A 22646-nucleotide genomic window follows, 5' to 3' on the forward strand; every position below is an offset into this window, starting at 1 on the left:
TGAATAGAGAAAAAGAAGGAATGTGTGCCACAAAGGCCCAGAAAACTCCAAAGGTCCTCTTTAAGTCTTTGGCCATATTAATCTGTGAATGAGCATGGCAAGACATTGCAGGGCAGAGGAATGACCAACTACCAAGGAACTGTAAGTTCAACGATTTCCAGAGTCTGCATAAAGCTGAGAGGTGTTTGAGTTTCAAATGCTATATTACAAAATTTATTGAACACTCCAGTTATTCAGTGGAGACTTTATAAAGGCCAAACATTTAGAAGCAGGGCCAATCTAGTTCTAGAATTAAAGGTTACTCAAAACCCACATCACAAAACTTAAAATCAAGGCATGTAACCTGTAAGAGAGAAGAAAATTCCACATTCTATTAAGACAAACAATAAAATCCACACATACAATAACATAGAGTTCATATTGTCCAATGGAAGGATAAAAATAAAAATAATAGTAACAAAATCAATGGGGAGAAAACCCAATCAATAAACCATCTCAGATGGAGAAATTACAAGTATGATGGACTTCAAATAAATTCATAACTGTGTTAAGAAAGTAAATGAAACCATAAACATATAAAAAGAACAAATCAGAAATTAGAAATAAGTAAACTGAAAGTATAAGGAAGAACTAAAAGGGACTCTGAAAGATGTAAAATGAACATATGAAATGAAAAATTCAGCAGACAATTTTAATAGCAGATGACAAAGAGCAGAAAAAAACATTATATAAGACAACAGAACTATCCAAATTGATGCAGAGGAAGAAAAATGACTTGTAGAACAACATCAAATACTCTATTTTAAGTGCAACTGAAAACCCGGAAAAGAAAAAGAAATGGTCTGGCACATAAAAAGTTTTATTTATAAAAAATAAAAAAATTAAAAAGTTTTGAAGAACAAACAAATAAAATCTTTAAAAAATTTCTTTGAAGAAACAGTGGCCAAAATTTTTCTAAATTTGAGGAAAAGCATAAACTCACAGATTCAAGAAACTCAATGAACAAAAAATAGAAAAAAACACAAAACCGCATCAAGGTATACTATAATGGAATAGCTTAAAACCATCATATGAAAAATATACTAAGCAGCCAAATGAAAACCAGAAATATTGTATGTATGTAGTAAAAAAGTATTAGAATGTGTGCTGCCTCTTTTAAAAAATTTATTTAAATTCAAGTTATTTAACACATGATGAATTATTAGTTCCTGGCATTGTGTGCTGCTTTTTAATCAGGGACAACCCCAGCATAAGATAATAGAACAAAACTATCAAGTGATTAAAGAAAAAAAAAACATTATCACATAATTCAACATCAATCAGAAATGAAAGTCAAAAGCATGGAGGACATGGGGAGTTAGAGAGAAGGGGGTTGGGGTAAATTGGAAGGGGAGGTGAATCATGAGAGACTATGGACTCTGAAAAACAATCTGAGGGGTTTGAAGTGGCAGGGGGGTGGGAGGTCGGGGTACCAGGTGGTGGGTATTATGGAGGGCACGGATTGCATGGAGCACTGGGTGTGGTGAAAAAATAATGATACTGTTATGCTGAAAATAAATAAATTAAAAAAAAATGAAAGTCAAATAAACACTTTCAGGCAAACAAAGGATAAGAAAATCTATTCCCAGTAGACCTGCAATATAAAAATTGTTAAGGGAAGTAATTCATGTGAAGAAAAAAGGTAAGAAATAGAACCTGAGAACTACATGTAAAAATGAAAAGCACAGGGAATGGTTTTGTAAATTATGTAAAAGATACCTGAAAAATCAGAAGAAAAAATTATAGTGGGATGTGGAATATACATATAGAAGTAAAATATGAGGCAATAATTACATAAAAACAAGAGAATATAGATACTACTATAAGATTCTAAACTTATAATTAAAGTGGTTTAATATTATATAGTTATCATGATAGTTTAAGGTTACATATTTTAAATGAAGCAAACACTAAAAATAAAGCAGTAGAGATACTAAATCAATAAAGAAAAAAAAATGGAATACTAAAAAAATAACCCAAAAGGAGGGAGAAAAGAAAAAAAAGGAAAGAACAACAGATGAACAAATGATAGTGAAATAGTATACTTAAAACAACTATAGCGGGACACCTGGATAGCTCAGTTGGCTAAAATAACTATAGCAATAATTTCACTAAAAATAAACTAATGAAAAACGGCAAACAGACTGTCAGAAAAGACGCACATATGATGATTATAAAGGTGCACAAAAATATACAGAGATGAAGTTACAAGAATAAAACTAAAAGAATGGGAAAAGATTTACCATGAAAATACTGAGTGGAAATGATACTAATATTAAATCAAGTAGACTTCACTGTAAGAAATATTACCCAAAACAAAGAAGGGCACTTTGTAATGGTAATGGGATCAATTTTTCAAGGAGATAAAATAATACTACATTTGTATCTATTTATCAACAAGCTTCAAAATTTGAAGCAAAACTGGAAAATATTGAAGTGTGACATAGAAGTGTGAAATAATCAGAAAGGTGAATATTCTTTATGTAACTGATACAATATGAAACAGACAATATTAGAGATACAATGTGGAAGACTTTAACAGCACTGTCACCCAACTAGACCTAACTGACATTATAAAAACTACACCTACCACAAGCAAGTGCAACCCTGACCAAGACAAACCAGATGTTGGGCATAAAACAAGCTTCAATAAATTAAAAGGAACTGAAATTATGCACAATATCTTCTCTCACCACAGGAAATATCAAGAAAAAAAGATATCTGGAAAGCTCCCAATTATTTGAAAATTTAGCACTTACATTTTTAAGTAACCAATGGGTCAATGAATTTTTTTTAATTAGATTTATTTATTTTCAGCATAACAGTATTCATTATTTTCTCTCCATACCCAGTGCTCCATGCAATCCGTGCCCTCTATAGTGCCCACCACCTGGTACCCCAACTTCCCAAGCCCCTGCCACTTCAAACCACTCAGATTGCTTTTCAGAGTCCATAGTCTCTCATAATTCAACTCCCCTTCCAATATGCCCTAACTCCCTACGCTTCTCTAACTCCCCATGTCCTCCATGCTATTTGTTGACTCTCTCTGCTTGACTTATTTCACTCAGCATAATCTCTTGCAGTCCCGTCCATGTTGCTACAAAAGTTGGGTATTCATCCTTTCTGTGTATATGGACCACATCTTCCTTATGCATTCGTCTGTTGAAGGGCATCTTGGTTCTTTGCACAGTTTGGCGACCATGGCCATTGCTGCTATAAACATTGGGGTACAGATGGCCCTTCTTTTCACTACATCTGTATCTGTGAGGTAAATACCCAGGAGTGCAATTGCAGGGTTATAGAGAAGTTCTATTTTTATTTTCTTGAGGAATCTCCACACTGTTCTCCAAAGAGGCTGCACCAACCTGCATTCCCACCAACAGTGTAAGAGGGTTCCCCTTTCTCCACATCCCCTACAACACATGTTGTTTCCTGTCTTGTTAATTTTGGTCATTCTAACTGGTGTAAGGAAATGTTGAAAAACAAAAATAAAACTTGGGACATCACGTTACCTGACTTCAAGCTTTATTGGATACATTTTAATTCTCAATGTGGTTTTAATTTGATCTCCCTGAGGGCTAGTGATGATGAACATTTTTTAATGTGTCTGATAGCCATTTGTATGTCTTCCTTGGAGAAGTGTCTGTTCATATCTTCTGCCCATTTTTTGATATGATTGCCTGTTTTGTGTGTGTTGAGTTTGAGGAGTTCTTTTAGATCCTGGATATCAACCTTTTGTCTGTACTGTCATTTGCAAATATCTTCTCCCATTCCGTGGGTTGCCTCTTTGTTTTTTTGACTGTTTGCTGTGGAGAAGCTTTTGATTTTGATGAAGTCCCAAAAGTTCATCTTCCCTTTTGTTTCCTTTGCCTTTGGAGACTTATCTTGAAAGAAGTTGCTGTGGCTGATATCGAAGAGATTACTGCCTATGTTCTCCTCTAGGATTCTGATGGAATCCTGTCTCACGTTGAGGTCTTTTTATCAATTTTGAGTTTATCTTTGTGTACGGTGTAAGAGAATGGTCGAGTTTCATTCTTCTACATATAGTTGTCCAGTTTTCCCAGCAATATTTATTGAAGAGACTGTCTATTTCCACTGCATATTTATTCCTGTTTTGTCAAAGATTATTTGACCATAGAGTTGAGGGTCCATATCTGGGCTCTCTGCTCTGTTCCACTGGTCTATGTGTCTGTTTTTATGCCAGTACCATGCTATCTTGGTGACCACAGCTTTCTAATAAAGCTTGAAATCAGGTAACGTGATGTCCCCAGTTTTATTTTTGTTTTTCAACATTTCCTTAGCGATTCGGGGCCTCTTCTGATTCCATACAAATTTCTGGATTATTTGCTCCAGCTCTTTGAAGAATACTGATGGAATTTTGATCAGAATGGCATTAAAAGTATAGATTGCTCTAGGCAGTATAGACATTTGAACAATGTTTATTCTTCCGATCCAAGAGCATTGAATGGTCTTCCATCTTTTTGTGTCTTCTTCAATTTCCTTCATGAGTGTTCTGCAGTTCTTCAAGTATAGATCCTTTACCTCTTTGGTTAGGTTTATTCCCAGGTATCTTATGGGTCTTGGTGCTATAGTAAATGGAATCGACTCTCTAATTTCCCTTTCTGTATTTTCATTGTTAGTGTATAAGAAAGCCACTGATTTCTGCACATTGACTTTGTATCCTGCCACGTTGCTGAATTGCTGTATGAGTAGTTTGGGGGTGGAGTCTTTTGGGTTTTCCATATAAAGAATCATGTCATCTGCGAAGAGAGAGAGTTTGACTTCTTCATTGCCAATTTGGATACCTTTTAATTCTCTTTGTTGTCTGATTGCTGTTGTTAGGACTTCTAATACTATGTTGAACAAGAGTGGTGAAAGTGGGCATCCTTGTCTTGTTCCTGATCTCAACAGGAAGGCTGCAAGCTTTTTCCCATTGAGGATGATATTTGCTGTGGGTCTTTCATAGACAGATTTGATGAAGTTCAGGAATGTTTCCTCTATCCCTATACTTTGAAGGGTTTTAATCATAAATGGATGCTGGATTTTGTCAAATGCTTTTTCTGCATCAATTGAGAGGACCATGTGGTTCTTCTCTCTTCTCATATTAATTTGTTCTATCACATTGATTGATTTGCGAATGTTGGACCATCCTTGTAGCGCAAGGATGAATCCCACCTGGTCGTGGTGGATAATCTTTTTAATGTGCTGTTGGATCCTGTTAGCTAGGATCTTGTTGAGAATCTTAGCATCCATATTCATCAGTGATATTGGTCTGAAATTCTCCTTTTTGGTAGGGTCTTTGACTTGTTTGGGGATCAGGGTAATGCTGGCTTCATAGAAAGAGTCTGGAAGTTTTCCTTCTGCTTCAATTTTTTGAAACAGTTTCAGAAGAATAGGTGTTATTTCTTCTTTGAAAGTTTGGTAGAATTCCCCAGGGAATCCGTCAGGTCCTGGGCTCTTGTTTTTTGGGAGGTTTTTGATCACTGCTTCAATCTCGTTACGAGATATCGGTCTATTCAGGTTGTCGATTTCTTCCTGGTTCAATTTTGGGAGTTTATAGTTTTCCAGGAATGCATCCATTTCATAAAGGTTGCTAAGCTTATTGGCATATAACTGTTGATAATAACTTCTGATGATTGTTTCTACTTCCTTGGTGTTATTTGTGATCTCACCCTTTTCATAATTTTATGAATTTGGGCTTTTTCTCTTTTCTTTTGGATTAGTGTGGCCAGTGGCTTATCGATCTTATTGATTCTTTCAAAAAACCAATTTCTAGTTTCATTGATATGTTCTAATGTATCTCTGGTCTCTACCTCATTGATCTCAGCTCTAATCTTGATGATTCCCCTTCTTATGTGTGGAGTTGGTTTGATTATTTGTTGATTCTCCAGTTCTTTAAGGTGTAGAGAAAGCTGCTGTGTTCTGGATTTTTCAATTTTTTTGAGGGAGGCTTGGATGGCTATGTATTTCCCCCTTAGGACCGTCTTTGCTGTATCCCATAGGTTTTGGACCGAAGTGTCTTCATTCTCATTGGTTTCCATGAATTGTTTAAGTTCTTCTTTGATCTCCTGGTTGATCCAAGCATTCTTAAGCAAGGTGGCCTTTAGCTTCAAGGTGTTTGAATTCCTTTGAACTTTTCCTTGTGATTAAGCTCCAGTTCCAGCATTGTGATCTGAGAGTATGCAGGTAATAATCTCAGTCTTTTGGTATCGGTTGAGTCCTGATTTGTGACCCAGTATGTGGTCTATTCTTGAGAAGGTTCCGTGTGCACTTGAGAATAATGAGTATTTTGTTGCTTTAGGGTGGAATGTTCCGTATATATCTATGAGGCCCATCTGGTCCAATGTGTCATTCAATGCTCTTGTTTCTTTATTGATTCCCTGCTTCAATGATCTATTTCTGAAAGAGGCGTGTTAAGATCTCCTACAATTAGTGTATTCATATCAATATGACTCTTTATCTTGATTAACAGTTTTCTTATGTAATTGGCTGCTCCCATATTAGGGGCATAGATATTTACAATTGTTAGATCATCTTGGTGGATAGTCCCTTTAAGAGTGATGTAGTGTCCTTCTGTATCTCTGACTACAGTCTTTAGTTTAAAATCTAATCCATCTGATATGAGAATCGCTACCCCAGCCTTCTTTTGAGGTCCATTGGCATGAAAAATGCTTCTCCATCCCTTCACTTTTAGTCTGGGTTTATCTTTAGGTTCAAAATGGGTCTCTTGTAGACAACATATGGATGGGTCCTGTCATTTTATCCAATCTGCAACCTTGTGCCGTTTTATGGGCGCATTTAGGCCATTCAAATTGAGAGTGATTATTGATAGATACGTTTTTATTGACATCGAGTTACCTTTGAAGTCTTTCTTTCTGTAGATTGTCTCTATATTTCTGTTCAATGCTATTCTTAGGATTTTTCATCTTTTATAGAACCCCCCCTTAATATTTCCTGCAGTGTCGGCTTGGTGGTTGCACAATCTTTTAATACTTGCTAGTCTTGGAAACTCTTTATCTCTCCATCCATTTTGAATGTCAGTCTTGCTGGATAAAGTATTCTTGGCTGCATGTTCTTCTCATTTAGTGCCCTGAATATATCTTGCCAGCCTTTTCTGGCTTGCCAGGTCTCTGTGGACAGGTCTAATGTTATTCTGATGGGCTTTCCTCTGTAAGTAAGGAGCCTCTTTGCTCTAGCGGCTTTCAAGAGATTATACCTACAATTATAATTCCTCAATTTGACTATCAGGTGTCGTGATTTTTTTTGGAATGTATAATCTTGGGTGGGGACCATTCAGCCTCTAGCACATGAACGCTGGTTCCATTTGCAAGATTGGGAAAATTTTCATGAAGGACTTGTTCCACTATATCTTCTAGACTTCTTTCTTTCTCTTCAGGGATTCCAATAATTCTGACTTTGGAACGTTTCATGGCATCATTTATTTCCCTGATTCTGTTTTCGTGGTTTCTTTTTTTTTTTTTTTTAAGATTTTATTTATTTATTTGACAGAGAGAAATCACAAGTAGTTGGAGAGGCAGGCAGAGAGAGAGAGAGGGAAGCAGGCTCCCTGCTGAGCAGAGAGCCCGATGCGGGACTCGATCCCAGGACCCTGAGATCATGACCCGAGCCGAAGGCAGCGGCTTAACCCACTGAGCCACCCAGGCGCCCCCGTTTTCGTGGTTTCTAAGCTGTTTGTTATAGGCTTCCCCCTGATCCTTTCTCTCTACCTGTTTGTCCTCCAGATCACTAATTCTATCTTCTGTCTCAGCTACCCTAGCTTTGAGAGAGTTTAGATTAGATTGGAACTCATTGAGAGCATTGTGAACCTCCTCCCTGGTAGCTTTAAGCTCCGCCCTAACATTGTGAACATCCTGTCTGGTCGCTTTCAGCTCGGCCCTAATCAATTCTGTTTGGTCATCCATGCCTTTCTCCAACCTAGCTATTGCCTGGATAATTGTTAGCCTGAATTCTCTTTCTGACATATTGTCTATGGTGATAGCAGTTAGCTCTGTTGCAGAAGGTCCATCCTCTGTATTTTTCTTCTGTTGGGCATTCCTCCTCCTAGTCATTTTGGTGGGAGATGACTGAACAGATGTAGCTGGATGTATTAACTGTGGTGCAGTGAAGGTGCACCCTGGAACACTTCTGAGCAATCAGGATTCCCCACCCAAATGAGAGGAAAAAGAAAAGGAAAAAGAAAAAAAAGAGATAGAGAGAGACAGGAAAGAAAGGGAAGATGAAAGAGAAGGTTCAGCCCAAATGGGCCCCAAGGTAGGATTTATGAAGTAGACAAACAAAAACAGAAAAACAAAGAGACTGATAAAAGTATATGACAAGAAAAAAAAAATATATATATGCAAATAAAGGAAGAACCTCGTCAAAAAGAACCCCAAGTGTAAGATTTATATACTAACAGGACAAACACAAAAACACAGAAACACCTGTGGAAGAAAAAGATGGGAGAGTGGTTATAAATTCTTAGTGTGTGCGAGGAAGTTTGTTTTGATTCTTCCTGGATGTATCTTGATATCTTTGTTAAAGGACTCAACTTTCCTAAGATAAAGGGGGATTAAAAATTAGTTTACCTATAGGAGTAGTACTGATTGGGGAAAGGGGATTACTTTGAAGTTTAATTCTATATGAATATTAGAAGATAACAATAAAAAGGAATAAACTAGACTAAACTAAAATTTTTTAAAAAAGAAGGAATTCAAAAAATAGAAATGCAAAAGAAAAACATAGGTGTATGTATCAAAACGTTCAGGTTAGAAGGTTATTATGGAATGTGATGTACTGGATAGCTCGCTGTGATGGTTTTTAGGTTAAAAAAATAACCTATATTTATAAAAAAAAAAATGAACCAGAATAGTGGGAATGAATGAAAAATAAAAGTTTTCCTATGAAGTAGTGGTTGTTCTCTTGTAGTCCTTTTTTGTTCCTCTTTTTTTTTTTCTCTCTCTCTCTTTTTTTTTTTTCTTTCTTGGTTTGTTTTCTGGGGGAGGAGCCTGCCACCTGGATTTTCAGTCAATGATGTTCCCAGACTTAAGTCCTCCCGCCCCTCTCAAGGGGGTGGGCTCTGAGGAAACATTTTTTTTTTTTCCCAAGCTTTTGTTCTTTGGCAGTTTTTATGTTTGTTCACTTTTTTTTTTCTCAGTTTGACCACTTTTGATGGTTTTTGTAGTTTTAGAGGAAAGCAAACCGCACCCTGATCTCACTCTCAGAGAGAAGCCTCAGTCTGGCTGCAGAGCCTAAGTAAGTTCCCCCTTGGCGGCTGGCAGAGCAGGTTCCAAGTCATGGTCCCTGGGGACGCAGGATCTTTTGCTTGTACCCAAAGCCAAGGCAGTGGCGGCTGTCTGGGCGGCTCCAGACCGCCAGAGAGGTTCCAAGCAGCAATCGCACACTGAGATTTTCCAGCTGGCCAGGCTGGGAGTGCCTGTTTTTTCTGGGTCTAAGAGCGCCCGGCTTGCGCGTACCAATTTCAGGGGAGGCTGAGGTTCGTGCGCGGGTCTCAGGCTCTGAGAATGGGGCGCAGGTCCATGAGCACCAGGCTGGGCCTTCGCGCACCTCTCTGTGGGGAGAGTTTGGTGCAGGCTCTGAAACAATGGTGCGTATCAAAGGACACTGGCTGGGCCTTTATACCTCTCTCAGGGGAGTATCTCAGGCTCTGTAGCAGGGCTCGCGTGTTCTGCCGCCCGTGGCTCCCATACCCTCACAAGAAATGGACCCCACTTGTTCTCAGGCACGCTGGCGGCTTAGGGAGTGGTTTCTCCGCTGCACTCTCTCTGCCTCAGCACCAGGGTAGGCTGTCCTGGGACCAAGGACTTAAGCCCCTGTCCCTAGCCATCCTGATTCCCACAACTTCCCCCGAGATCTTTTACTCTTTTGGAATGCTTTCAACCAGTCTCGAAGTCAAGGCTGGTTCCCAGACGCAGGGCACTCTGGCTCGTATTGGGGAATTACTTTCCAACTAGTCGCCTCTGGACTCCCTTTTGTTTATCTTCTGATATCAGTCCGACGTTACCTGCCCACTGGTGTCTTCACCCCCTGTAGAGATCCAGACATGTATAACTCTGATCTCAGGCTGATTTCATGGGTGATTGGAGTTCTTTGGTAGGTAATCAGCTCACTTTGGGGTACAAGTTGAAAAGGCGCCTCCTCCTACTTCCCTGCCATCTTGTCCCCCCCGGGTCAATGAATTTGAAGTGATACTAGAAAAAATATTTTTTTTTTTACTTGAGAGACAGAGAGAGAATGAAATAGAGCATGAGCAGGGGGAGGGGCAAAGGGAGAAGCAGACCCCCAGCTGAGCAGGGAGCCCCCGATACAGGACTTAATCCCAGGACTCCAGGATCATGACCCTAGCTGAAGGCAGCCGCTCAACCAACTAAGCCACCCAGGAGCCTGAAACTGGAAAATATTTTGAACTGAATGAACAATAAAACACAACATATAAAATATGTGGGACATAGCTTAGAGGGAAATTTATAGCTATAATCACATATATTAGAAAAGGAGTCAGGTTTCAAATCAGCAATCTTAAGTTTTTACCTTACGAATCTAGGAAAAAAAATACCAAGTAAGCAGAGAAAAAATAATTAAAAACATAAGTGAAATGCAAACACTGATACAGAACAGTTTCTCCTCTTACCAATAGCCTGAATTCCTAAGTGCTCATTTCCCTATATTACACTGTAGAACGTGTTCTCAGGACACTTTCTGCCTCTTTCCCAGCCTCCCTCACCAGTGTGTACATGTATATGTGTGTGCATTGTTGTCATTGCTATTTAGAATTAGGTGGCACCTTAATCTTGGGGGAAAAAACTCAATTTTTGGCAATTTAGTATTATTTAACACATTAAATATTATTTATAAAAGTTAAAAAAAATAAGTGAAATAGAAAAAATAAAGAAAAGTCAATGACAGTAAAAGTTCATTTTTGAAAAGATTAATAAAGCTGATAAATTCTTGGCCAGAATAATCAAAGAATAATTATAATTCCCCAGAATAAAAAGGGGGGTGTTAGTATAGATTCTTACAGGTTTAAAAAATGATAAAAATTTTGAAAGACTTCATTTTTTATAGAAATTTCAGGTTCACAGAAAAATTAAGAGAAAGATTCAGAGAGATTTACACCCATATACCTGCCATCCCAAACATGCTTACCTCCGATATCAACACCTCCCAACAGAGTGGTACATTCATTACAAGTAATGAACCTACACTGACACATTATTACCACCCCAAGTTTATAGTTTACATTACAATTTACTCTATAGTGTTCTATATTCTATGGGTTTGGACAAATATATAATTATATGTATCCACCATTATAAGTATCATATAGAGTCCTTTCACTAACCTAAAAATCCTCTTTGTTCTGCCTATTCATCTCTCCCTCTCCCCAACCTCTGGCAACCACACATCTTTTTTGCTGTTTTTATAACTTTGTCTTTTCCAGAATGTCATATACAAATGCAAATTGCCATTTCCAACAACATGGATGGACTTTGAGGGCGTTATACTTAGCAAAATAAGTCAGACAAAGACATATATCGTATGATCTCATTTTGGTAACCAAAAACAAAACAAAACAACAACAACAAAAACAACCAAGCTCAGAGATGAAGAACAGACTAATGGTTGCCACATGAGGGTAAGCAAAATGGTAGAAGAGAGTCAAAAAGTAAAAACTCCCAGTTATAAAATAAATGTCATGGGTTGTAATGTATAGCACAGCAACTATAGTTGATAATACTGTACTGTATATTTGAAAGTTGCTGAGATTGAATCTTAAAAAATAAAAAAAATTCTATAACTATATATGGTGACAGATGTTAATGACTATGGTGATCATTTCACAATATAAAAACATCAAATCATTATCTTGTACATCTGTAACTAATACAATGTTATATGTCAATTATATCTCAATAATCAATATAGAATTATGCAGTTTTTATATGTGAATTGTATAGGATGTGAATATATCTCAATAAAACTATTATAAAAATCAATATAATGAAGTTTGTTGATAAAATTAAAAGGCACATTTCAATAGATGCAGAAAAGGCTTTTGAAAACATCGAATATCTATGAAAAAAGCTCTCAGGAAACTAAGAATAAAAAAAGCAGCTTCAACTTGATAAAGGGCATCTACATAAAATGACACCTAACATAGTACCTTAACATGAAAAACTAATTGCTTTCTCCCTAAGAACAGGACAAAATCTGTTCAAAATTTTGCACAAAGATGCAATACAGTGCAAGAGACAATGAAGAGAAGTAGACAGTATATAATTGAAAAAAAAAAACTGTTTTTATTCTCACATATGTTTATGTACCTAAAGAAATATTACAAACTCACAAAACTATTAGATCTCATAAGTCAATATGGCAAGGTCCCAGTATATAAAGTTAATATAAAAATCAATTGTTTCTGTATACTGACAACAACAAAAAAGGAAGTAAAACTATTTTCAATAGCATCAAAAAACTAAAAGTGCTAGGGATAAATTTAGTAAGATATTTGTAAAACTTCTACACTGAGAATTACAAGATATTACTAGAAATTAAAGAAACTAAACACCCTAATCATGGGTGGAAGACCCAATACTATCAGATAGATGTTAGTTCTAGTTACTCCTAAGCTAATCTGTAGATACAATGCAACACCAAAAAAAATCCCAACTGGTCTTTTTATTTTAGAAACTAAAAATTAATCCTAATATTTATGGAAAAACAAAAGACCCAGAAAAAGAAAACAATCTCAAAAAAAAAAAAAAAGTTGGAAGACTTCTAATTTATTTCAAGACTTAATATAAAGCCATGGTAACGAAGACAGTTTGAAGACAGATGAATATATCAGTGGAACAGAACTGACCAGAGAGTCCAGAAATGGATCTACACTTCAAAGGCTGATTTTTATTTTTTATCAAGGTTTTAAAATAGAAGAATGAAATAGTCTAAAAACAGACTCATACACAAAGGGAAGATTTCTTCCTCTCTTCCTCCCCTCCTTTCTTCTTTTCCTTTCCTTATGTTCTTTCTTTTTTCTTTTCTTTCTTTCTTTTTTTTTTTTTTAAGGATTTTATTTATTTGACAGAGAGAGATCACAAGTAGAGAGAGAGAGGAAGGAGCAGGCTCTCTGCTTAGCAGAAAGCCTGATACGGGACTCGATCCAGGACCCTGAGATCATGACCTGAGCTGAAGGCAGAGGCTTAACCCACTGAGCCACCCAGGCAGCCCCATTTCTTTTCTTTCTTTTTCCCCAAAATGCTACCTGTATAATGGAAAAAGAAACCTTTTCAGCTAATAATGTTAGAGCAACTCTTTACCTATATGGAAAAATAAACTTGGACCAATGCTTCATATCATAACCATTAATTTATTTGAGATTAATCATAAGCCTAAATAAAAAAATAAAACTTACAAAGCTTCTAGAAAAAAATACAGAAGGATTTTTAACCTTTGTTCAGAGACCTCTTAGAACCCCAAAACCCAAAACAGACACCATCACAAGTAAAACCCTTTGCTTATCAAAGGCTATCTTCAAGAAAATGTAATAGGCTATTTCCAGACTGTAAGAACAAATTAGCAATACACATATCTGACAAGGAACTTTGTGGTCAGAATATATAAACAACTCAAAAGTAAGGTGACAACTCAACTTTTAAAATGAGCAAAAACCTTCAGAAGACACTTCATAAAGAAAGATACTGAATGGTTAAAATGCACATGAAAAGATGCTCAATATACTATTAATCACTAGGGAAATGCAAATTAGAAACACACTGAGATACTTTGACACTCTCACTGAAATAGGCTAAAATTTTGAAAAAACTAACAATATCAAGTGTGTACTGGGAAGACTGTGGAGCAACTGGAACTCCCACATATTGCTGGTAGGCATGTAAAAGAGTACAACCACTATGGAAAAGGGTATTCCACTTCTAGGTATTTACCCAGGAGAAATGAAAAAATATATACTCGAAGACTTGAGGGGAGCTTAATTTACAAATGCTCAAAACTGGAAACCCAAAAGTCTATCAACAGATGAATAAATAAAAATTGGAGGATATGCACACAACGAATATGTATAATAATAAAAAGACTCAAAACTATCTACACATAACAACAGTGATATATCTCAAAACGGTACACTCAGTAAAAAAAAGCCAGCCACAAGGGAGTTTGATTTCATTGGTATGCCTTTCCTGAACAGGAAAAAGTAATCTATAATCATAGAAAGCAGGTCAGTGATTACCACAGACTAGGAGTGATAAGAAACCCACCCGAAAGAGGCACAAAGACAATTTTGATAGGAGTATGGATTACATGAGTATTTAGATCTGTCAGAAGTCAACAAACCATACTGAATCACTCTACATTTCACTTAAATAAATCATACTGCAATGAAGAATAAAGTCTACAGATAGAAGTAGATATGTATAGAAAATATTAGGAACAGAACTGTAGAGACTTTTCCTATAATTTTATAATTTTAATAAACTACCACTACTTATGTTTCAAAAGACAAACAAAACAAAAGTCAAGCTCTTGAGGACAGCCCCACCAAAAAGGGAACATTTGGGCAAAGACCAGAAGGAGATAAGGGATGTAGGTGTATGGATATATGTGGGAAGAGGAAACCTGAGGTTTTGAGAAGTGACATGATCTAATTTACATTTTAATACTCTGGCTAGAGAATTTGGAATAGACTGCAAGGAGGCAAGGTCAGAAACAATGATAATAGTCACAGGGCTCATGCAGTAATTTAGGCAAGAGATGACGACGGACTGGTTCAGGGGAAGCAATGAAGTTAGGCATAGTCGAATTCTGAATGTATGTATATATTTTAAATTAAGGCTAACATAATTTGCAGTTGGACTGGATGTGAGGTGTGGGAGAAAGAAAGTCAAGGATGACTTCAAGAATTTTGGCATACAAAGCTAGAATACAGTATCCATTTACTGAGACAGAGAAGACTATGGGACAAAGGGGTTTTGGTGAGTGGGGTGAGGGAGAGAACAGGAGCTTGTGCTGGAGTAAATTGAAGATATTAAGTTGGTGGTCATTACTAAGTAGATGATATTCAGAGACAGGACTGGGGAGCTTAGCAAGGGAATGTGTACACAGAGGGAAAAAAAAATTCATAAAAATAACATTTCTGTGTCAGGGCAGCAAACTTCTTAGCACAAACTAGAAATGAAGGTCAGGAATACCTTCAAGTATACTATGAAAATATTTTTAGGAAGTTAGAGGGATCTCAAAAAATACAAACAAAAAAGCCTTTTCTATTCTTTGCTTGAATGAGTACTTTGAAAGTTTTCATTGATTCTGGAAGATGAAATGGACACCTTTAATTACAATCTGAAATTGGAAACTAGAGTGATAACCACCATTCACCTTCTAGAACTGTATTGCAATAATCCCACAGGTCAAGCTTCTTCAACTTTGAAAACATCTGGTAATAAAAGTAAAACAGGGGCACCTGGGTGGCTCAGTGGGCTAAAGCCTTTGCCTTCGGCTCAGGTTGTGGTCCCAGGGTCCTGGGATTGAGCCCAGCGGCAGGCTTTCTGCTCAGCAGGGAGCCTACTTCCCTTCCTCTCTCTGCCTGCCTCTCTGCCTACTTGTGATCTCTGTCAAGTAAATAAATAAAATCTTTAAAAAAAAAAAAAGTAAAACAACATATTTAGATTACCTTCTCCCAAAGAGCAAAAATTATCTACACTACAGAGGAACTACATTTGTGCCCTAAGACTCATCAGTCATCAGGTGATGCTCAAAGCATGTGAGGTAATGATGTACTACTACACAGCTGTCTGATCCACGGATGTTACTTTGGAGGCTGATGATAAACTACAGGTCTGACAACTCACTTTCCATTTCAAGATATTTCTTGAACTTTTTCTTGTTGTGACAGGCAACCAAATTGATTAAACCTAGTCATGGGATTTGACACTACAGCCAGCAGACTTCTATTTGTTGATTGCTATTGATTTTCTTTGATACCTCATTTAAAAATCAATAGTTGGAAAGAAAAATAGGCTTAGTTTACACATACTTAAACATACTACTGTATGCTGGAGAAGGCACAAGTTTGGCAGGGCTTTGGCATCCAATTATAAGAAGAGCTCTTAACAGGTGAAAGCAAGGGCTTTAGATCGATATGCAGTTTTCTTTCTCAATCAAAGAAAGTGGCTATAAATTAGGCTCATCAGTATTATTTTCAAGGCTTTCTTAAAGCAAACAAGTTTAAACTTTTGTGTGAGGCAGAGGGTCTTCCTCAGATATACATTAAAAAGGATATATCACTAACAGTTTCTGTTTTGATTTGAAGGATATTTATAGTACCTGGAGTTCATCCGGGCTTTTATCTTTTTGGCTTTTCTTTTATTTTTCTGCCGCTCTTCTCCATCTTTCAAAGGTTCTGGTAGAGCTGCACTTTCAACCACAATGTCAATAACATACTTCTTTAAAGAGAGATGCTCCTGCAAGATAAAAAACGATGATGATGATGTTGGTTAAAAAATGACAGAGCATTGCAACAGACTACAGTGAGTATAAAAGGGTACACAGATGAAAGTAAAAGCAATCTTTAAGAAATTCTGGTTTTCACAATTGCTTTGGAAAACACTGAAGAAACTGTTTTACTTAAGATTTCATTGACTTAAGGAGGGCACATGATGTGATGGGCACTGGGTGTTATATGAAACTGATAAATTATTGAACACTACATCTGAAACTAATGATGTACTGTAAGTTGGCTAACTGAATTTAAATTTAAAAAAGGATTTCATTGACTTATCAAACATTTGCTGCACATCAACTGTGATAAATGCTAAGGCTACAAGGACATATGCTTGTCCCTCACAACCACACAGTGTAGAGAGGTTTAAAATACACACACACACACACACACACACACCCCTACAATATCAACCAATAAGTGCCAATTAGAAAGTTAGAGTGCTACAGGAGTTCAAAAGGGAAACAAAAGCACTGTTCACTGGGGGTGAGGAGGAAAGGTTTCAAGAAGGAAGTACCAGGTCTGCTATCTCTTGAAGGACAGACTGAATTTGAACATATGGATATTGGATATATGTGTGTGTGTTTGGACTGGGTGTTAGGAAGGTGGCAGAAAGGAAAAATAAAAAGGGCAACTCAAAAAACACAAGCAGAGATGAAAACAAAATATGGTTATTGGCAACAGAGATCTGGTTTAGCTGGAGCACGCAGAATCTGGTCCCATGTCCCTCCTTACCAATGTTTGATTTTATCCCCCTCACTAAAAATCACTTCCTTGTGTGTACATTCCCTTCCCCTCTCTTCTTTATTCATACTTGCATGGCAAAATCCAAACTCCAAATCCAACTTTCACCCTGCTCTGTACACACACCTGGGCAGATTAAAGTGGTTATAATTACAAATTGTGTTGACTATTCTCACATTAAATTTATGACATTACATCTCAAATGGCCTCTAGTATTACCAGGCAATCAAGGAAACAAACTATTTTCTCCACACACTCTAGAAATTATTTTAGACTTTCCCCTCAAATTTCTAACACCCTGTAGATCACCTCCTTTTTCCTGAAATTTTTTCCCCACTAGGTTTCCAGATGTTACACTATCTTCCTAACCTACAAGCCACACCTTCTAACTCTTCTTTGCTGGACCCTTTTGCTCTGCTTAACCAGTACATGTTGGAGCATCCCCCAGCTAGTCTTCTCTATCCAAACTCACTCATCAAGTACAGTGACTTGAAATACTATTTACACAAAGGCAATTCCCCAATTTTTATCTCTAGCCTTGACTTCTCCTCTGAACTCTACTCCTATATCAAACTGTCTAAAAATCTCCATATATTTCCATCACAAGCATTTCCAAATAACAGTCCATTACAAAACAGTTATACTCCCCATATACATACTCTTCCCGGAGTGTTTCCCATTTCGGTAAATGGTACTATCATTCACACAATTGCTCACAAATACATCAGCAAATCTTAGGAGCTTACTTCCAAATATATCCCAAAATTCATCCCAAACCAAATCACTTCTCCCCACGACCATCATCAGCTCTTGTCTGTACTACCGCAACAGCCTCTTAACTGGTCTCCCAACTTCTAATCAGACACTCAAGTCTTTTTGTTACAAAAGCAGTCAGTGATATTTTAAAAATATTAATCACATCATTCTTCATATTAAAATTTTGCCTTCTCACCACGTTTCAGTAAAATCCAAAGTCCTCACAATGGCCTACCAAGCTTCTATCATTGATTTCTCTGACCTCACTTATACTACTCTTTTCTTTTTAAAAAATTTTTTAAAATTAAAAAAAAATTTTTTTATAAACATATAATGTATTATTAGCCCCAGGGATACAAGTATGTGAATCGCCAGGTTTACACACTTCACAGCACATACCCTCCCCAATGTCCATAACCCCACTACCCTCTCCCTTCCTCCCTCAGTTTGTTTTGTGACATTAAGAGTCTCTTATGGTTTGTCTCCCTCCCGATCCCATCTTGTTCCATTTATTATTTTCCTACCCCTCAAACCCCACATATTGCATCTTCACTTCCTCATATCAGGGAGATCATATGATAGTTGTCTTTCTCTGATTGACTTATTTCACTCAGCATAATACCGTCTAGTTCCATCCATGTCGTTGCAAATGGCAAGAATACTACTCTTTTCTTTATTCACTTTGCTCCATCCACAGTACAGTGGATGTTGTTCTCCACATTCATCAGGACTGTTACTGCCTCAGAAATCTATTTATGTTGTTCCCTGAGCCAAGAATAGTCTTCTTCCAAGTATTTGCATGGTCTAAGCTAAAATGAATACACAATCTCAAGTAACACTCTTTACTAGCTGCCCTCTCTTTATTCTGTTTATTTTTCTTCATAGGACTTGCCTAACATCAAATATTCATTTGCAATCTCCTGCACTAGAATACAAGTTTCATGAGGGTAATGACTTTGTTCTGTTCATTGATGTTTCTGTATCTGGGTGTTACGGCCTCACATATGGTAGGCAATCAATAAATATGTATTCAATAAATGACTAAATGAGAAAAGAGTCATGTAGTAAGAACTAATAACAGTATTTATGGTCAAATAAGTGAAGGTGCTCAAAAAGTGCAAACTTCCAGTTACATAAGTTAAATAAATCCTGGGGATGTAATGTACAGCATGGTGACTATAGTTAACAATACTGTATTAAAAGTTTGAAAGTTTCTAATAGATTAGATCATTAAAAATTGAAAAGAAAAAAGAAAGAAAGAAGACTTTCTAACTTTGGGCAAGTAATTTGACTTCATCATCACAAGAAAAAAATTGTAACTATGTGTGGTAATAGATATTAATTAAATTAGTTGTGATAATTATTTCACTACATATATATGTATATATATACACACAGATATACACACACATTCAAAACATTATGTTGTACACCTAAAACTAATACAATGTTATATGTCAATTATCTCAATTTAAAAAAACACAGAAATATTTATTAAGGCGTATTACTAAGCTATACTTTACATATAATTGCTCATTTAGTCCTTTTAGCTATACTTAGAACATACATAGAAGATATGTATTTTTATTATTCCCATTTAAATTATAAGAACAAACACAAAAAGTCAAATTACTTGCCCAAAGTGAGAATGTCAAAATCATAACTGAGTAACTTTTGCAGAGGGTACAGTGATAAAGCCTAAATTTAAATCAGACAGTATGATTAGTTTCTATACTCTTGGCTTCTATACTGTATACCTCTACACTTCTATACTCTATACCTTGAAGATATGACTGGAAAATAAGTTTGGGCCACAGAATTGTATCATTATGAAAGTTTTCAAATCATAAAGAACCAAAAATTAAAAATAAACCCAAAACTCTATAGCCAAAGGGAGAATATATTCTCTCAAAAGTAGAAGCAATTACTTTCTTTGATAAGCTAGGTCCCTTTATTTCAAATCCAACTAGAAAAAGTAATGCAGGTCTCAAATCAAATGAAAGCAATAATATAAATAAAGATAAATTAAATTAAATTAAAGGAAAGATAATCCTCTTACCATATCTCCTAAGGGTACATGGTACAAAGCAAGTTATCACCATCCATGTTATCATTTTTTAATACTTACTGTGTGATCAGCAAAGGGCTAAATGGCATACGTTATTTCCTATAATCTCAACCCCACAAAACAGGTGGAAATATGTTTACATTTTACAAGATGCTTAACAGTGGCTCAAAGAGGTTGTTGTTATGTCCACAGTCACAAAGATCAAGGTCAAAACCACAGCTGGCTGACTTCACAAGACCAGGCTTTTCTAGTACTCTACATTCTACTCTCTAGTACTCTACATTCCCTCCACTGCAAATGTTTAACATGGCTCACACAGACTAAGTCTCTCGTGTAAATTTCTATTTCTACACCAAGGAAAAGTAATATTTTAAATGACATCTTTAATTTTATAAAAGTTCCAATTATACTATTTTCAGCTATATATAAATGTCATTTAGATATCTCATAGAATCCACTTAGGATCCTTATAAATAAATGCAGACACTACATAAGAAAACTTGGGGCTCTATCCAGAACTATAAAAAATTACATCTTTTTAAAGAACAATTCATTTACATATGCAAACATACATGCATTATGTACTCATATTAACATTTTTTAAAAATCTGACAACTATAAACAAATGAGAACATACGATTTTTATGACTATTTTAATAGTAAGCTCTTTCTTTTTTTTTTTTTTAAGATTTTATTTATTTTATTTGACAGAGATTACAAGTAGGCAGAGAGGCAGGCAGAGAGAGAGGAGGAAGCAGGCTCCCTGCTGAGCAGAGAGCCCGATGCGGGGCTCAATCCCAGGACCCTGGGATCATGACCTGAGCCGAAGGCAGAGGCTTTAACCCACTGAACCACCCAGGCGCCTCAGTAAGTTCTTTCTTAATATAAAATCAGTAAGTGTTAATTATAGAATATATGAATAAAATTAAGAAATAAAAATCTCAAAAAATATAAAAAAAACAAAAACAAAAAAGAAAAAATCTATAACGGTAACACCTAAAAATAATAATTTGATTATATCCTTCCAGAACCTTTCTTTATAAATATATTTTTGTAAAAGTGGGAGATACCATTTATGATATTTTATAAACTGGTTTTTTTTTTAATAAGCTTTTTTTTTCATTTAACTTTGCAAATATAGGTGTGGCCTCAGTGGCTTAGTCAACTAAACATCTGCCTTCAGCTTGGGTCATGATCCCAGGATCCTGGGATCCAGCCCTGTCCAGCTCCCTGCTCAACTGGGAGGTGTGCGGAAAGCAGCCCTCTGGCTCACATCTGCTAAGGGACCCTGAGCAATTCGTGGGGACTCTCTGAGCCTCTGCAGAAAAACACAGCATCCCTGGTCCCCTTGGGGCCAATTGGGAGCCCAGAATGAGCAGCATGGTGGCCTCCCCAAACACACTGATTCTCTGTCTCCCACTCCACTGCCCCCCCCCCCACCCAACACCTGTGCTCACTCTCTCTCTCAAATAAATAAATAAAAATTTTAAAAAACTGCACATATATTTATACCATTACATAATATTCAACAACATAATCTAGTGGCTGTAAGGTATTCCATTCCATGAATATGCATAATTTTACTAAATGCTTTATTTTTAGATATTTGGATAATTTTTTATTTTCAATATTATAAAAATCATTGCAACAAATATTTCTATAGTTAAAATTTTAAACACATAATCTACTTTTCCCTTATGATCAAATCATGGGAATGAACTTCCTGCATCGCAGATTACACATATTTTTAAGGATTTTCATTAAGTGTTCGCAAACTGAACCAAAATGGGAATTAAATTTTATCTCCACAAGGGATCTGCCAGTACCTAGTATTTCTATTTTGTTTGTAAATCTCTCAATCTTTTGGTTGAAATACTGGTGTTAGTATGTTAGATCATTTGTATTTTGTCCTCTGTGACTTAAAATGTGTCTTTTGTCTAGGTTTGTATAAACACATTTCAAGTTTTTATATATTTCCTTCTAGTGGTTTTCATTCTATTTTACTTTCTGTCAGAAACAGATTGGTTCTGGGTAATAAAAGAAACACATTGTTGGATATGATGGAGAATAATAGTTATTTTCCCATCAAAACTATAAAGACTTTATACAGGACATTTCTGAGATGGCTTCTGAAGATGGAAAGCATGCATAAATGTTCAACATTAAGAATCAGAGGGCAAGACAAACCATGAGAGACTGTGGACTCGAAGAAACAAAATGAGAGTTTTGGAGGGGAGGGTAGTAGGGCATTGTGTGGGCCTGGTGGTGGGTATTAAGGAGGGAACATATTGCATGGAGCACTGGTGAGGTGCACAAATGATGAATTTTGGAACACTGAAAATAAAATTAAATTAAATTTTAGAAAAAGGAGTGGTTGAGAGAATTTTGGTATATTTCCATGAGGAAGTATTAGTAATTAAAATGCTTGTAACAGAAGATTATGACGGAAGAAGGCAGTGGCAGCAAAGTTTTAGATTCTTTCTAAATTATTATATAGAACAGAAAGAGCAA

General features: G+C 36.3%; 1 protein-coding gene across 3 annotated transcripts in view; it reads right to left on the reverse strand.

Annotated features, from left to right (window-relative positions):
* The window catches only part of SCAPER (S-phase cyclin A associated protein in the ER), a 508924-nt gene that overhangs the window by 254701 nt on the left and 231577 nt on the right, over positions 1-22646 (reverse strand). For all 3 annotated transcript variants that reach the window (XM_013059415.2, XM_013059414.2, XM_013059413.2), the window contains one exon: positions 16393-16529. In XM_013059415.2, coding sequence (XP_012914869.1) covers positions 16393-16529 — 137 coding nt within the window. The remainder of the gene's footprint in view (positions 1-16392; positions 16530-22646) is intronic.

Source organism: Mustela putorius, unplaced genomic scaffold (assembly GCF_011764305.1).
Source record: "Mustela putorius furo isolate JIRA1106 unplaced genomic scaffold, ASM1176430v1.1 tig00003972_pilon_pilon_pilon, whole genome shotgun sequence".
Classification (NCBI taxonomy): domain Eukaryota; kingdom Metazoa; phylum Chordata; class Mammalia; order Carnivora; family Mustelidae; genus Mustela; species Mustela putorius.